General features: G+C 33.1%; 1 protein-coding gene across 5 annotated transcripts in view; it reads right to left on the bottom strand.

The window, feature by feature from the left end:
* RELCH (RAB11 binding and LisH domain, coiled-coil and HEAT repeat containing) overlaps positions 1-18969 on the bottom strand; it is a 120227-nt gene that overhangs the window by 58426 nt on the left and 42832 nt on the right. For all 5 annotated transcript variants that reach the window (XM_009252431.4, XM_054538040.2, XM_054538042.2 and 2 more), the window contains exons 9-11: positions 17400-17475; positions 16282-16377; positions 3829-3941 (exon numbers count right to left, since the gene is read on the bottom strand). In XM_009252431.4, the coding sequence (XP_009250706.2) occupies positions 3829-3941; positions 16282-16377; positions 17400-17475 (285 nt within the window). The remainder of the gene's footprint in view (positions 1-3828; positions 3942-16281; positions 16378-17399; positions 17476-18969) is intronic.

Below are 18969 nucleotides of genomic sequence, written 5' to 3'. Positions count from 1 at the left end.
CCAGTGATGTACAAATTCATATATCAAGTATTTTTTTTTATAAAGCATAACTATTTTTTAATAAAGCATAACCATTAAAAGATCATAATGTATCTAGTTCATCTGTGGGAAAAAGAGGAATGTTTAGGAGAAATCAAGCATGGCATATAAAACAAAGCAATATGTGAATTAGAAGTCCAAAGGTAACTAAAACAAATGAGTAATTGGAATAGTAAGAATGAAAATGTTGCAGAACATTGTGGGTGGGGCCAGTGTTCCCTCTGCTTATTACAAAAATTTGGGTAACGTTTCCTCTATTAATTTATACATAACTTCAAACTTCAAAGACTTTCATAATTAAAGAGAAACTGGGATTTAACTGTTGAGGGAGTTTACTGGAGCCAACTTTCTGAGGATTATTAACAAACTTGCCCATTTTAACACAGAATGACTAGAATAAAATGTGTTGCTAAGTTCATCACAATGCCTTTATAAGGAAAAAGTTTAAAGGGTTGCAGCAAAGTTTATGGAGGAAACTTTATACATGCATTTTTATAAACATGTATATACAGGAGCTTTATACATGCATTTTTGTGAACTTACATTGAGTGAAGCAGTAATTAATGCCAAAATGCTTTTAAGGCTGTCAGTCTGTTGATTAACACTATTCATACCATGCACAAAGGTAATGGCAGCTTTCCAAAACATTTTACAGAAAAGTCAGGGCCTGATATTGTAGGAACATATACATTTATATTTTGTCCATCAGGATGTATTATGAGCTATGGTTGAAGAGTTTCTGGAAATTATTGAAACCACGAAAGTTTGGGCAAACAATCCTTCAATCCTGCAAATGGCCAGTGAATACCGTGCTTTATTGATATTTGAAATTTATCAGCTGGGCACAGTGGCTCATGCTTGTAATTCCAGCACCTTGCAAAGTCCAGGCAGGCAGATCACTTGAGTCCAGGAGTTCAAGACCAGCCTGGGCAACAAGGTGAAACCCTGTCTCTACAAAAAATACAACCATTAGCTGGGCATGGTGATGCATGCCTGTGGTCCCAGCTACTTGGCTACTTGGGAGGTGGGAGAATCACCTGAGCCTGGGAAGGTTGAGGTTGCAGTGAGCCATGATTGTGCCTCTGCACTCCAGCCTGGGAGACAGAGTGAGATCCTGTCTCAGAAAAAAAAAAAAAAAGAAAAAAAAAATCACTTATAATAAACATGGATTCAATTTTCAATAGTCTCAAATCTATTACTCTGTCTTCAACATAAATTTGAAAACTCTGCATATTTTAATTTTTTTTCATTCTGCTAGCTCTCCTTATTCTAGACAATCTTTTCTCTCTAAGCCTACATTTATTTTGGCTCCCTTCTCCTGTTTATAATAGCCAGCAATTCTTGCCTCTTTTTTAGGCCACTAAATGATGTTTCAAAATGTTTCTCTGGTTCTTGTAATACATCATTTTCTAAGATATGCCTTTATTCTGAATTTAGAGTAACTGTTATTTTCACTGTAAAGTGCAATTTTTATGGGGCTCATGTGGATTTTGGTTTCTATAGACTAATCTTTAATAAGAAGAAATTGATCCAGCTCCAGTTCATTTTGAGAGAAAGGGAGGAGCCACAGTTAATAGCTTCACTCCCGGAGACATCTCAGATATATTAAAGAGATTAATAATTTAATGTCGTTCTGCTGAATCCAGGTGTGCTTTTCTCCTTTTCTCAATGCCCAGTTCTCTTGACAATGATGATAATTTATGCTATACAGGATTTGAAGTAGGCTGGAGTTTAATTCAGCCAAATATCGTATATAAAAAAACTAACCCTTACTGTGTACTTCTAGGGCTATTTCTGGTCTTTATCTGGCTTTGTTTGTGGTAAAACCACATATTCAAGGATAAAAGATATCATTTGCCCATCTCCCTCTATTTCTTGTTTACTGGGAATAATAATCTCTGAATGGATGAAGAAAGAGAAACACTGACAGCAGACTGAATGAGGACAGAAATAACTGACTGCCTTAGATAAAAATAATGGCTGTCTGACTTAGTGCATTCTACTTACTTGTTAGCCAACTGAAACATACTTTTCTCAAAGTGAAAACTATAAGGGTCTTCCTAATCCAGCTTCATTAAATGATACTAGAGTAACAGAAAATTTTCTCAGGCCCTTCAAATGGCTGACTGTTAACCATATTTTTCACAAATGTTTAGTGTTTATATCTTAGTTTTTTATACTTTTTAAATGTCTTCATAGCAAATTCCAATTTGGGAAGGAAATATCAAGAAATGTCAACCTATCACTACCTTAAACCAGAAGTTCTCTCTCTCAACAATCAAGATTGAAAAAAATAAACTCCACTTGCTTTCAGTTGGGAGAATCTCATTGTAAGGTAAACATTAAGAAGTAGCTCAGAATCTAACAGAATAGAATATATGTACACATATTTCTAAGAAAAGACACTTACTGAGATTACATGAATATCAAAAATTATTAGGCAATAAGCCATACAAACAGAATTCTTAAAAAGATAGAAAGTTTTGTGTATAAAAACTACACCTCAATGTTTTAAGATAAATGGTTTCACATAAAATCTGCATTTTGAGCTTAAATATCACTGAGAACATATGTGGGCAGATGAAGTTGGGCTTTTCTAAAAAATCTGCTTTGCTGAAGGTTAGTTAGGTTTCTATTTGGAGAACATTAGAATGCCTGAGGGGGTCAGCAGGTATGTACAATATGCTGCTATGCTACCTACCTGGAACTTGTTGCACTTGGAGAGCAGAAGAGAAGAGCTGTTTTCTAGCCAACATATGATTTGGCTAGAATACGTTCACTCCCTCCCCCTTCCACTAGAGGGTTTGGGCATAATCTAATCATCAATTACTAGTAGATGCTTCTCTACTAGAAAGCAGAAAAGTGTATTAATGGCAGATTTTTTTCAGACAAAAGTAACTATCTTGCAATTTTCAGAGAACATTTACATTTTTACAAGAAATTGAATTAGTCCCTCAAAAATACAAGATAATTTAGATAATGGCCTTCAGTACCTATATCTGTGTAGCAACCTTAAGAAACTTAACTTTTTGTTTTTTTTTGAGACGGACTTTCACTCTTGTCTCCCAGGCTGGAGTGCAATGGCATGTTCTCGGCACATTTGCAACCTCTGCCTCTTGGGTTCAAGTGATTCTCCTGCCTCAGCCTCCTGAGTAGCTGGGATTACAGGTGCCCACCACCACACCCAGCTAATTTTTTTGAATTTTTAGAAGAGACAGGGTTTCACCATGTTGGCCAGGCTGGTCACGAATTCCTGACCTCAGATGATCCGCCTGCCTCGGCCTCCCAAAGTCCTGGGATTACAGGCATGAGCCACAGTGCCTGGCTGAAACTTAACATTTTGAGAAGGTATAGAATTCCTTTTCAAAGATTTAAACAATGAGACTTGTCAGTAATTATAGCAGGTGATAAGTAATCAGATCTTAGTAGGATTTATACATATTTTAGAAAGCTATTTTTGTTTTAGGTTTTATTTATTATGCATAAGCTAAATTTCTTAGAGTGATTTCCCTATTATCTATTTCTTTGTTGCAGTAAATTCCAGGTCCCTTTAAAAAGAGAGGGTGAGGAGGAAAGGGAACCTGATGATGACATTATAGTTTGACGCATTTTCATAGGTTTTGAAACCATGAAGGAGTGAATCCATGATGGGGGAATGCTCCAGCGCTGCTAAAATAGATACTGGAAGGAAAGAAGGCATTTTAGATTAAAATGCTAATCTTGATGCCTAATTAGTTAAAATCAGTAAGTCACATTGTATTTCTCTTTCACATATGTAATCATACCCACCTTTGCTCATCATCTGGCCTCTTGATCAAATTGAAAAGTATGTGGAGAAGCTGATCTCGCTCTTTAGGCTCAGGATGTAGACATGCTGTACACAATATGAGGGGGATCAACTCCTAAAGAAATACGAGGGTGGAAAAATTCAAATAAAAACACATTGCAGAATATTCTTTTTTTCTCAATATTCTTAAATGGACATTTAAAGTGAAATAAACCTCAATAAACAAAAGGGTAAATTTTAATTTTGTAAGGCTGGTAATTCAAGAGATGTTTACACTAAAACGTTTATGTGTTGGTTGTGGAGGAAATGTAAATCACAATGTAACAAAAGTTGCTTAAGATTCAACTAGCCTTGGTTTTTAATCTAGTACTTCCCAAGGGCCCACTAGCTTTTACACTAAATAACATTCCATACATGTGACATGCTGACACCGTAATTTTAATTCTGAAAGTGTTTTTAAACAAAAGTTGCAGAAGTCCACTATAATTTAAAACTTAAAAAGATAATAAAAAATAAAGACCACTTTTCCCACTTATGTAAGGACAATATAATGTCCTTAGGATCAGATCTAATAATTTTGTACCCTTAGCACTTGACCCTGTGCCTAACTAAAAAGACCATTTTCATAGTTGTTGAATCTTCTCAGTATCAGTAGAAATATTTGATGTTGAAATATAAAATTTTAACAATATTTTGTTTTCTTCACATTCAATATGCAGAGGTAAATTCAGCATTTTGTAGGAAAAAGTTTATTTCTAAGAAATACTTGAAATCAATTACGTTGTTTTATATTTTAATTAAGATGAAATTCTTAACACTAAAGTACATTCAAAATACATTAATGTTTTTCATTTGAGTGGATTTTCAAATCCAAGAAGAATAATGGTCCAAAAGTAATAAAATATTTTTGCGAGAAATCCTCTAAGTTATAAAAACAATATTTTGTAAATATAGTAAAGAAGTCACTATGATGTAATTAAGAAGGGAAGAATGACTACACCCATTTCTTTCCCATTTGCCTTGATACTCACCGAAAACTGTTAAGAGATTTAAAATAGAAATTGATCACTATGTAATAATGCATGATTATTACTGTCTATAATAATATAACCTAACAAAAATAATAATGTAACCTGAAGAAAAGCATGATAAAACGTCTACACTGTTGAAGTATTTTCACACTTTGAAGATGCTTCCTAAGAAAGAGATGATTTTTCGAAGAGTTGAAACTGAAGCTTAAATGTATGACTAGAAGTCTCTCTCCATTATTTCTAAAGTCTTTATATATTGTAAGTCTTAAATTTGAAGGCACAAAGATATAGGTAAGAGGAGCTAAGAATATATCTGAGAAAAAAAGAATGTGAAACATTTATTCTGCCATTTTCGGTCTTCCTGTTTGGGCATCTCTGTAGGTTTTACCTTAGTGAATAATTGAAAAGGAATAAAAAATGATTAGGAAAAATAATTTTGCACTGGGAATGAGAGACAGAGCATATGTGTAGATCCTATATGTTTTCCCTAGAGGCTTAATATAATGCTTGATGGATTAGTCCTGATTCTGTAGAAGAAAATAAACAACCTTTTACAAAATAGTAAATATTCTGTCTGACTGGAAATTTAACAATATTAGGGTAGGAGATCAATAATAGCAAGGACTGTCCTAATCCTTAGTTGATTCCATATGGGCTGCTGAGAGGCAATGATACTAATGAGAGGACTAAGACATTGCATCATCAGGGTATACTATTGAGAGTAGAACCTTAAGGATGAAAAGTAGTTATTCTGGAAGCATTAAAAAAGTGAGAAGCTATTCTAATGCCTGAAAACCAAGAAAGGCCCTAAAAATTTTATTTGTACTTCGTCTTCATGTCAGATCTTGTTTCCTCCTAATCCCCCTTCCTGCTTTCCCATCATCTCTACATGTATACTTCTCATACTATTTTTTCCCATTCTCTTCCTAGCCTATTACTGTTTAAAGTTATGAAATGAAGGTAAGATAGCTGCTATAATTGCTAACACACACACACACACACACACACACACACACATTTAAAATGTAGAGTATAATCTTTAACTTCATCTCAAAAACAAGCATACAAAAACAACTGTGTTGCTCTTTGTCCTTTATGCCTTATGTTTTATTTTCTTTTTCTTTTTTATCATGAGGCTTAGTGATCCTTAATCAAGGAGGAAGTTTATGTCACACATTAATATGGACAATATTTTAACTGAAATATGGCTACAGATGTGCCAAGCTGAGAACTCTGGCCCAGGAGCTGAAAGAGTTCTTACCTTAGTTTACCACTTAGTACCAAGGAAACTAAAGAAAAGCACAAATTTCTCTTTCAGTTTCTTCAAGTCAAACATGCAGGAATTAGGATTAATGCACAAATGGAAAACACTTCACACACATTCTGCAATTTATCTATTGCTGCTAATTTTTCCTTCTGAAAGCAAAGATGGCCTAAAAAAGCCTTTTCAACACAGCAGCTGTTACGAATCAATTCAAACTGACATATTAGAAGGAAAGTATTTGTGAGTCCTTGTCTCCTTGAACTCTAAATTTCTGTGAATTTAGGACTCTGAAAAAAATATTTTTCACTTTTCTTAATCACAGTAATAACTGATATTGCCATCAGCTTTTATTTCTTGCTGGCAAATTAACAACATATGGGAAGTCACTGCCAATAATTTTTGGTTGCTATTCCATGCCAAGGAGAGTGGTCCACCTTGGCATATTATGGCTATGGCAGTTACAACTCAAGAGTGTAAAGGATGCCGGATGGCTTCTTCCTCTTACAGCAACACAGAGCTGAGAAGAGGTCCAGTAAGTGAGGAAGAAAAATGCAGAAAGAGTGGTCTGTTTCTGACAGAGCCAGCAAGGAACACGATTAGGATAATTGCTAGATTGAGACTGCCCCCAAATATGCTAATTTCTCAATTCTCCATTTATTTATAACTTCTATTTGTATTGCTATTAAAATAAAATAATAGATTCTGTTAAGTATATGTCTGTTGTGTTATTTATTCACATTTATTGTGAATTCATCTTTCAAGCCTCTGAAACACTAATAAATCCACACCAGAATTTACTAAGTCTGTATTTACCATTTTCAGACTATTCATAAGTTAATAGACTTGAATCAATATTCTCCCTTTGGCATCACGTCTCACACTGAAAAAGTATAGTCTTAAAACTTTCCTTATAATTCTGAATACAGCATTTAAAAAATGGTGATTAAATTTCCATCAGAAGACAAGGTGTTCTAAAAATAATTTTGAAAGACTAAATGTAAATGAGAATAATAGAGCAATAAAAAAATCCTTAGGCATATTAGATTTAACATCTCATGTAATATTAAATAATAACCATGGTAAGAAAATAACTATGGCTTGGGTAATATTAGATCCAAGAGGTATTTTTTTTGCTTCACATAATAAAACTTATGTGTTCGCATTTCTTTCTTTTTATTAAGAGACTGGGTCTTGTTATATTGCCCAGGCTTGAAGGCAACTGGCTATTTACAGGCGTGATCATAGCACACTACTGCCCCCAACTCCTGGGCTCAAGAGATCTGTTGTGGGCAGTGACTATCTGGGGCTGGTGTTGCTCTGAGTGGTAAAAATAATTTGCCAAGACAGTTGTGGGTAAAGAAAGGCAGATTTATTAGACAAAGTAGGAAAATACATTGCAAGAAAGCAAAGGGCAGGTCAGCAAGAGAGGAGCTAACTGCAAGGAGACAAAGAGTTGCTGGTGCTCATGCTCTGTGCTGAAGAGGGCTTTGTGCAGTACTGATAAAGCTAAGGTTGCAGTGAGCTAACTTGTATTTTTCTATTAGCTGAGGTGTCTGGTGATAGCTTTGCGCAGGAAGATTGTGAGTTATTTGCACAGGAGGGCTGTGTGTCCTGGACCATAAAGAAAGGCAGACTTACAGCTTATCCACTTTCGTTTTTTGCTTTCCCTCAGTCTCGCCAGCCCAACTCCCCCTCCTTATTTAGAACTCCACAAGATCCTCCTGCCTCAGCCTCCTGAGTAGCTGGAACTATGTGCCACTGTGCCCAACTAATATAGCCATATTTTAAGCAACAGGAATCTTTAATATTTTAAAACATGATTTGGCAACCTAGAGAGTACTAGTAATGTGTATTGAAGTGAAATATTTAACAGAGTGTCTATGATCATTAAAGAGAAAATCAGTATAGTAATCCTACTGCAGAATTTCTAGGACTTTTAGAATTCATTAATAGAAGAGGATTAGCATTCGAAACCAGCCTGGGTAAGATGGCGAAACCCCATCTCTACCAAAAATACAAAAATTAGCTGGGCATGGTGGTATGCACCTGTAGTCGCAGTTGCTTGGGAGGCTGAGGTAGGAGGATCTATTGAGGCCAGAAGGTCAAGGCTGCAGTGAGCTGTGATTGTGCCACTGCACTCCAGCCTGGGTGACAGAGTGAGACCCTGTCACCAAAAAAAAAAAAAAAAAAAAAAAAAAAAGAAAATGGTTTTCTTTGAGTCAATGGTAATCTTTTGAAATTTAAATTTCAATATTTAATATCCATATTTAAATAAATCAAGATAATTCTTTTGCACAATCCAAAGGAAAGAACATATGCTGAAAACAATTGGGGATGGAGTAGAAACGACTGAAGAAGGAAGGAAAGACAATAAGCAATATAAAAATATCTGTTCCAAAGCAGCTAAGATATCCTTGGCTTATCAGTACTCTAATTGTCAAGATTATATACAAATATAATGTGATATCATATTTACTTATTATTTTATTTGGATTTTTATTTGGATTATATCCAAATATAATGTGATATTATTTTACTTATTAGTGTCAAGATACAAGATACACTTGTATCTTGGCTTATCAGTACCCTAATTGTCACATTACATTATATACAAATATATTTATATCCAAATATATATTACATTTGGATATAATGTGAAAATTAGTGTACTGATAAGCCAAGATACAAGTGTATAAAATTTAATACATAGCACAGAAGGCATGGAGGAACCCAAACAAAAGGCTTATCAGTACAAGACAAGGAGGGTCAAGAAGGTAACGTAAACATGTAAAATAAAGGGTATAAGGAAAACAATAATGCAAACATGATGATAAACAGCACTAACACGGGGCTTTAGTGACTAGCGGCAAAAAAGTATGGTAGCAACTGTGGCTAACTAGAGATCTCATGTCCCACCTAGAGGGGACAGGAACTGTGCTCCAATTGAAAAGATCATTTGGAAATGTAAGTCTAGTGCTCTTAGACTGGAGGAAAACTCCAGACTAGGAGTTTTCAAAAAAAGCCAAACTTTTGTATTTTTAGGTAAAATATCAGTTTTTAAAAGTTTGATAACTAGCACATCATTTTTAACATTACTGAGTAGGCCAAACAAACCTATCTGTGAGCCTTTGTTGGTCTGTATAGTGTACAACCTCTGATTTAACTTTTCAGTTGAAACTTTTCAGCATGTTCCTGTTCATATAAAAAGGAAACCCAATAAAGACAGACATTACAAAGACTCACATAAGAAAAAAAAAACAAGATTACTCACCTCTGTAAAAGTTTTACAATTCAAGGGCTGCTAAAAATACCGATTCTTAGAATTATTAATATTAAATATCTATAATTTCCAGGGCTCAATCTTTAGGAAACCTAAAGTACCTAAATAACCTTACCTCAAGTCTTACTATTGCTAAAGAAATGTGATTTACTCACAAAATTAAATATGCACACGTGCCAACATCACGTAGGTGTAAAGAAGGGAGTCAAAAGTTCCTATCTACTTTATTACACTTATCCACTATACTATTGTATAAATCTCATAGAGTTATGATCCTCTGAGGCGATCATTACTTGTAAGTTTTCCATGAAGGAAACATGAGTGGCAATGTAAAAGATCAAAGTCTAGTTTCTCATAAGACGGGAGGTCTGTAGACGTACCAACTACTTTAAAAACTTTTAGGGAATTGGTTCTTTCCTTTGCCTTTTTTGTTACAGCTTTACTGAGATAAGTGGTTTCCTCCTTTGCCTTTTTAATGACGGTTTTATTGAGATATGTTTCATCTTTCCTAAAGTCCATCCATTTCAAGTGTATATTCAGTGGTTTTTAGCATTCAGAGTTGTACAACCATCATTACAATATAATTTTAGAAGACTTCCAAAATCCCAAAAGGGATATTTTGGTCTCCATTAAGTCTCTCCTCATTTCCACTCCCATCTCAGCCCCAGATTTCTCCTTTGATTTTCCAACTTAGCTAGCTGATAGAATATATTTCCTTGGCACAGAATGAAACTGAAAGTCACATTTTGATGTATGATACCAAAAACGCCACTTGAAGTAATCTTTTATAAAATTTTATTTTTTAATTATAGAATTTCCTCTTCAAATGCGGTTAAAGCAGAAATTGTGAAAAACCAACTACTTTAGCTTATTTACTATATACATTTATCAAATGACAAATATATTTATTCTATAATTTGGCTCAAAAGATTCAAGTTTCCTGAACCAATCCATTAAAATGAACTACTATGTAAGCCACATATAAAAAAATCAGTCCATCTTTTATTTTTCTCTCCCAAAATGAACAGGCAAGGAACTACAGAAAGACCAACTAAACCCAAGGCCAGCAGAAGGAAGGAAATAATAAAGATTACAGCAGAGATAAATATTTGACTTTAAAATATAAGCTAGTAAAAAGAGACTACCATTATTTCAAAGAACCTAAGAGGTATATATTTCTGTTAAACTTTTTAGTATCTTTGAAATATGGGTGTATCTTACGATAGATAGCATGCCATAATTCAATTGGGATTCTTTTTCTTTCTTAAAGAAACATAACTGTTACAACCAATTGCATCTTAGATTTAAAATAAGATGCACTGAATTAAAAAATATTATAATTGTAACCTGAAGATTGAGTAAAGTTGTTACTTTTTTCTTTTTCTTGTTTTAAAGAAAAACAAATAATGCTAATGTCTATATTCATCGTGCTTTCTATTTAAAAAAGTTTAATTTATTAGACAGCTTTGATTAAACCTTTATTCTACTATCTTTAAAACAGTGGGTCACAAAATCAGTCGAATGGGTCATGAACAGCATGTTTTTCTTTTTTAATTGTTTATTTAAGGACTTTTTTCTTTACTTTTCCAAAATATTTATAAAATCATGTTTGGTATTGCTTGTCTTTATGTTTTGTAAAACTTTTAATTTTATATATGTAAGTACATACTGGCACATAATGTAAAACATCTTTTTTACTGAAGGTGTAGTCAAAGTTTGAAAACACCAATAGAAAGTTCTTTATATCATGATATAAAAAGTAAAATCTAATGTTAAGTATAAAAACAGCAAAGTAGAGAATAGTGCATAGAATACAGTGTCATTTGTTTAAATCATGGGGAAAAGATCATATATTTGAATTTATACGTGCACAAAGTATCTCCGAAAGAATATAAGACAGTTCTACAATAATAGTTGGAGGCTTCAATACCCTACTTTCATACTGCACAGAAATTCTAGACAGAAGATCAATAAGGAAATAGAGAACCCGAACTTTATAAAACAACTAAATCTAATAAAATTATACAGAACACTCCACTCAACATCAGCAGAATATATATTCTTCTCAAATGCACACAGAACGTTCTCCAGGACAGACCATAAGTTAGGCATGGGTAATTCTTAGTAAATTTAAAAGATCAAAATCATATAAAGTATTTCTCTGACTACAACAGAATGAAATTAAGAATCAGTAACACAAGAAAAATGGAACATTCACAAATATGTGGCTATTAAACAACATGCTCTTAAATAAGCAATAAGTCAAGGAAGAAATCACGAATTAATGAGAAAACATTGAGATGAATGAAAATGAAAACAACATACCAAAACTAATGAGATACAGCAAAAGCAGTACTCAGAGGGAAATTTATAGCTATAAATACCTACATTAAAAAAGATCTCAAGTCAGTAATTCAATATCTTATGAAACTACAGAAAGATCAAACTAAACCCAAGGCCAGCAGAAGGAAAGAAATAATAAAGATTAGAGCAGAGATAAATGAAACATAGACTAGAAAAACAATAAAGAGAATTAACAAAATCAAAAGTTGGTTCTTGAAAAGAGAAACAAAATTGACAAACGTTTAGCTAGACTGACTGAAAAAGAGACAAGATGCAAATAACTAGGATCACAAATGAAAGCAAGGATGTTAGCGCCGACGTTATAGAAATTAAAAGATATGTAAGTTAATACTATGAACAACTGTTCATCAACAAATCAGATAATCAAGATGGAATGAACTAATTCCTAGAATCACAGAAATCACCAAATGGATTCAGTAAGTAGAAAATCCCAACAGACTTATAACAAGGAAACAGACTGAAGAGTTCCTATACTCTATCGAGCCAGCCTTAGCCCAATACCAAAACCAATACCAAATACCAAAACACAAGATGAGAAAACCACAGAACAGTATCCCTTATGAATATAGACATAAAAATACTCAACAAAATACTAACGACAGATCCAAAAGCACATTAGAAGGTTTATAAACCAAGGCCAAATGGGATGTATCTCATAAATGCAAGGGTGGTTTAACATAAAATCAGGCAATGTATTAATAATGCAGGCATATCACAGTAGAACGAAGGGGGAAAAATCACATTATCATCTCAACAGATGCAGAAAAAGCATGTGGCAAATTCAATGCCATTTTATGATAAGAACATTTAGCAAACTAGGGATAAAAGGAAACTTCCTTAATATGACAAAGGGCATTTATAAAAATTCTATAGCGAACATCACAGTCAATGGTGAAAGATTGCAGCTTTCCTGTAAGATCAGAAACAAGGCAAGGATATTGCTTTCTCAAAACATTACCATCCAAATTGTACTGGAAGTCCTAGCCAGAGCAATTAAGCAAGAGGAAAAAATAAAAGCCATCTAAATTGTAAAGAAGAAGCAAAACTATCTCTCTACGTGCAGATGACACGATTCTGTATATGTAGAAAATCTCATAGAACCCATAAAAAACGATTAGAGTTAATAAGCAAATGCAGCAAAGTTGCAAGATTTAAGATCAACACACAATGACCAGTGTTGTTTTGGTAAACCATGATAAACCTTTCCTTTCTTGAAAAGAAAATTAAAAGAACAATTCCATCTACAATACCATTCAAGAGAACAAAATACCTAGGAATAAATTTAGCCAAAGAAGTGAAAGAATTGTACACTAAAAACTACAAAATATTACTGAAAGAAATTAAAGATCTAAAACAAAAAGACATTCCATGTCCATGAACTGGAAAACTTAATGTTGTTAGGATGACAATATTCCCAAAGAGATCTACAGATTTAACGTAATCTCTATAAAAATTTCAATGACCTGTTTTGCAGAAGTGAAAAGCTGATCATCAAATTCATACGGAACTGCAAGGGACCCTGAACAGACAATAGTGAAGTGCAGTTAGAGGACTTATAATGTCCCAATTTCAAAACTTACTACAAACAACAGTTATCAAAACAGTGTGGTAGTGGCATATGGCTAGACATACAGACCAATGGAACAGAACTGAAAGTCCAGAAATAAACCCGAAGAATCTAGGCCCAACTGATTTTTGACAAAAGTAGCAAGACTATTCAAAAGAGGAAATTTTTTATCTTGAGCAAATGTTTCTGGATAACTGGATAGCCATATGAAAACAATAAAGTTAGACCCTGTTTTACTCCATATATAAAAATTAACTCAAAATGAAACATTGACCTAAATATATATAAAAAAGTTTTCTAATTATTTTATAGCTTTAGCTCTTATATATATTCATATACATATATATATATATCTTCTATAACATTGATTGCCTTGGCAATGGTTTCTTAAAATTGATACTTAAAGCACAAACAACACAAAAAAATAGATAAATCAGATTTCATAAAAATGGAAAACATTTGCCCATCAAAGGATATGATCAAGAGTGTAAAAAGAAAACCTACAAGATGAAAGAAAATATTTGCAAATCATATATATGATAAGGGTTTACTACCCAGAATATATAAAAAACTCTTACAACTCAAAAACATGAAGATAAACAATCAAATTTAAAAATGGTCAAAGGACTTGAAAGAATACTCTAGAAGCTAGCAAAACTGACTGCATGTGGGACAGAAGCTCAAGGACAGGAATAAAGTAATTTTCATTGTACATATTTTTACATTAAAAAAATTACACCATGTAAACATATTAATCAAAACATTAAACCCTGTTTCTAATGCTTTATTTAATCAGCTAAGATATTACTAAGTTCAGTTTACTAAAGAACATTTAAATTTTATTTAAATACCAATAAAAACGCTTTTGCTGACAAGAGAATATATATCAAACTTGAGAAATAAGAAGCCAAAATATTAATCCTTCAATCACAGGAGTTTTATAAAAATGTAGATTTAATGCTTAAGCCCTGGAGTTTGAGGCTGTAGCGAGCCATGACTATGCCACTGTACTCCAGCCTGAGTGACAGTGCGAGAACCTGCCTCAAATAAAAAAAAAACCCAAAAAAAACCAAAACAAAAAACCAACAACTCTCTGTCTCCCCATAGAGAGAGAGATATATATAGATTTATAATAAGAAACAGGGGTGAAATATTAAAAAGTAATTCAATATCGAGATGTAATGAAAAAACGTTTTGTTCTTTTATGCCCAGGGATTGATTTTAAATCACTCTAAGACATATTTCATTATTTACCAATTTAATTTTGAGGAAATACAATTTCATTTTATTATAAATGGCAACTTTTCTGATAAAACATACAAATAATTAAATGAACAAAGATAGATGATCAGTTTTTCATGAAATATATATTTTTAATTATAAAAAATTTAAAATCAGCCAGAAAAGTAAACATCATACCATAAATTAGTTATATGTGTGCATATATGTATATAATCTGTATGTATAATGTATCTGATTACTGATGATGCAAATTTATAAATATTTCATGCAGTACAATCATTTTAGTGGTAGTCTTTTATGATAATATGAAAAATTAAAATAAAAAAGCTAAAACTGAATTTCATAATAATTAGGTTTCTGTAACACTCTAAAGATGATATTAAGGAAATACAGTAAAAGGGATGCAAACATTAATGCATTACATGGATTATGTTACAAGCTAAAAAAGGAAAAGAAGCTCAAACACCATTCTGCCAAGCAGAACTGCAAAACAATCTGAAATTGGACACTGATCCTTCAAGACATATAAGACTTTCCATACTTATTAATATCTTATGACTATTTTAAAATAATTAGGTAAAAATAAAGCCATCAGTGGAAAACCATCTTTTAAATTGTTTTTATTAAAAATACCTGTGGGGATAAAAAATTTTAAAGCTCTACATGTTTTCTTGAGGATCAGTACAAATTTCTTGTGCTAAATGGATAATTGAAAATAAGCTTTAAACGGGTTTTGCCAATGCATTATGTACCTATCATACTGTAGGTCCCAGAAATTATGATTAAATCAGTGGTAAATATTAAGATAATAATAGAAAGCTACATGATACACTCTAAAATAGTCTTCATTTATTCTTTATAAAATTTTTTTGATCTAAAAATTTTATCTCAAAAACAGAATAATTCAATAAAATAATTTAAATTATCTGCAAAATCCACTGTCATTTAAATGATTATAAATAACTTCCCATTAATCTTTTACTGACTAAATATAACTATATTTAATAATAATTTATAAATACAACCATAAAGATAACTTCCTGTAGTGTTTATGGATCATAACATAGGCTATGTGGACTCAAATATATTTGCAAATGTATTTTGGATACTTAAAGCATCTGTCAATAACTGGTTAACTGCAAGAAAAATAAAAAAGGTACTTTAAAAAGTTGTTGTAGTCAATATTACAACTATACTATTATAAGAGAAATGTGATTTATTGCCAAACAAGCATAATAACACATTTATAATCGGCAACTACAAGTACATTTATGACTAGTGTTATATTATTCGTCCTGACTAGTGTAATATTATTTATCCCTGTTAATTTTCAATACAAAGAGTGTCCGTTTCTACAGACATATGAAGCATGTCATACCAACAGCACAGATAATTAGTTAACTGGTAATGTAAAAACCAGACAGTGTTCATGGCACATAAATGGACCTACAGTAATAGTTAGTGCTGCAGAAGCTAACAATGCTTTAAGCAAAATTGGAAAAACATGAATACCATGCAGTTTTACTGAACTCACCTGACAGAGGTGTAAAACCATTCTCTAGGAGCAGAGATGCATGCACAAAAGTAAGAATATGATTGCAAGTAATAGACTTTAACAAAATAAAAATATAACACTCAACTTCAAAATGACAAAAAATGGACAACATGATGGGATTACTGGGAGGAAAATACTTTTATGTGTCTTACCTCTCTCTTTGCCAAGAGCACATTGGGAACAATGTGTGGCAGGCAGCGTCCCAGCATTAACATAACGCTTTTTTCACTGTCTGCAATACGAGACACCTAGAAAACCAAAGAATTAATAAACAATGATAGTGGAGAACTTCTGTGCATAATAATATGGAAAAGTTCATTCTTTAGGCCCTGATACCTCTGCTCTAAACACACATTCCAATATTTTAACTTATGATAACAACAACAACAACAACAGCAACAGTGCTCCAATCAACATCCATATTTCTTTGGGCTAGAAACAGATTTAAAATACCATTAAAATCAAGGGTGAAGCCAAGGAGGCCTAATAGGCTTCATTTCTGGGAACAAGTAGTGGGGATAGCACAGGAGTAGGGCAGCCTCAGTGTTTGTTTTTGTCCTTGAAGAGATGCTCACAAAGCTACAACCATTAGCTACAGTGATAATCTGTACAAAGAACTTGGAAACACAAGGGGTAGGCTAAGGATCCAGTCTTACAATGAGGACTGCCAGAGCTCATCCAAACCATCCTCTATCTATCTCTGTGATATTCTCAATGACATTGCAGAACAGAAGCCCACGGGAAGTCAAGTGAAATGAAACACAAAACAGCTAGAAAAGGAGGAGTGAGTACACAGGTAAGAAAAAACGGTAATAATAAAATACCCCCTCAAGACCAATCTGCAAAAATAAATACAAAATAGTTGAGAAAAACTAATATGCAAGCTAATAAACTCAACTACTGGACATAACCATTCCTAATGAAATGAAAATAATAGAGTAATTTAAATAAACAATATATAAACCGTGTACACTTAAGTTGGTTTTCTGAATTATATCTAAGAAATGCTGTCATTAGACATACTATTAAAAATAGTTTATAAAAGGTCACTTTAACGTTAATAAAATGTTAATAGAAAAAACAGAAATAATCAACTACTTTCCTTAAAAGTTTATAATTTTAGGAACTATATCTTAGAGCATTATTTTATATAATGGATTTGCATTTGAAATACAGTCTTATCACAGATGCTTCTGTAGAAGAGAAGCTAAAAAGAAGAAAAACAGTAGTATGTTTTTAAAAAGTTGTGGAAATAGGTGGTATAATTTACCTCATATCCTAAACGACTATCTGCTGACATTCGACAAAAAGAGAGTAGTGCTTGATGGAATGCAGGAGATAATTTCCTAGAAGAAAATGTTGTATGAAAAACAGACAATATCAAATAATTACTATTGACATTTAAGGAGAAATTTAAGTTATGTATTATAACTTCCATTCCAGTATTAATCCTACCCCACAAAGCTAACCAGATTTCTGAGCCACCAGTGACTTGAAGAACACTTCACTGGAGAAACTTACACAGGTCACTTAGGAGAAAAAAAATCAACGGTAACTGGTGTTCTTGCAGTAGTTTGATGTTATGTGAAAAAATGGCATTTACAGTTAGTGGATCAAACCTAAAGTGGTATAGTAGATCAATGACTACAGAAATGATCTGAAAATCTGAAATAAGGACTTTCTCCAACCCCAATTCTCTATGGTCCCAGAAAGGTAAACACAAACGTAAAGTGGATAAAGGTTGACCTGGTATATTGCTGAGAGGAATTAAAGCTTTGCAGATATATATAATGCTAATGATAAATCTGAATATTAGGAAACCACATACAATAAGTCTAAAGATAAATGGAGGCACAGCTCATTCAATATTCATGATACATTTTAAAGAAAGTTTCTGTTGCAGTTGAAAATATTAGCCTATTTATGTTTAATAAAGGAGGTTAAAACATTTATATTTCTAAAACAACACCAGTCTCTATGTAGTATTATTCATAAAATTATGACTATGAGTTGTACTTTATGTGTTAAATCTGCAAAGAAAAGGCTAACACCAAAAATTAGATAATAAAGCTTATTTAGTATACACCACAAAATGGTGCTCAGTAATTTCTATGATTATAGAGTACTGTACCAAAACTTGAGCCTTTTGCTGTTTTATGCTCCTCTCATATTCCCTCAGAGGGGGACCATAATCCTTCCACTTGCCCAAGTCAGAAACCTCAAATCAGGCTTGATCCTCTTTTTTGAGATGGGGTCTTGCTGTATTGCCCATACTGGTCTAGAACTCATAGGCTCAAGCGATCCTTCCATCTCAGCCTCCTGAGTAGCTGGGATTAGAGGCAAATCCCATCGTCCCTGGCTTCCTTCCCTTTATCTTCACCCCAAATCCATTCAATCTTTTAACTTCTAATAATCTTGCAGATCCATATACTTCTTTCCCTTCCCATTACCAATGTCTGAATATAGAACAGGCCTCCATCATTTCTTACTTGGGTTCTTCCAACATATACCCGTATAGTTTCCTTGCTCCCAGTCTTGCTACCTTCCAATTACCTCTAGCTCAGAGGACCCTTTCTAAAGCTTAGATACCATCATGTCTCAACCTCTAAAATGAATTAACGCAAGCTTACATGACTTCTTAGACTTTGCTTACTTCTCCAACTTTGTCTTCTATCCTTCTTTTCACTAGCATTATTTGCTTAAGCCTTACTAAACCCTTCTTTGTTCCCTTAAAGCACTGTTTCATTTGTGCACGTGGGAACACTCTTTTATCTCTTTGCTTGTTAACTCTTACGTAGTCTTCAAATCTTGGATGACACTTCTATGAAACTTTCCTGCTC

The sequence above is a fragment of the Pongo abelii genome, chromosome 17 (genome assembly GCF_028885655.2).
Source record: "Pongo abelii isolate AG06213 chromosome 17, NHGRI_mPonAbe1-v2.0_pri, whole genome shotgun sequence".
Lineage (NCBI taxonomy): Eukaryota > Metazoa > Chordata > Mammalia > Primates > Hominidae > Pongo > Pongo abelii.
This window is presented reverse-complemented; position numbering and strand designations above follow the sequence as displayed.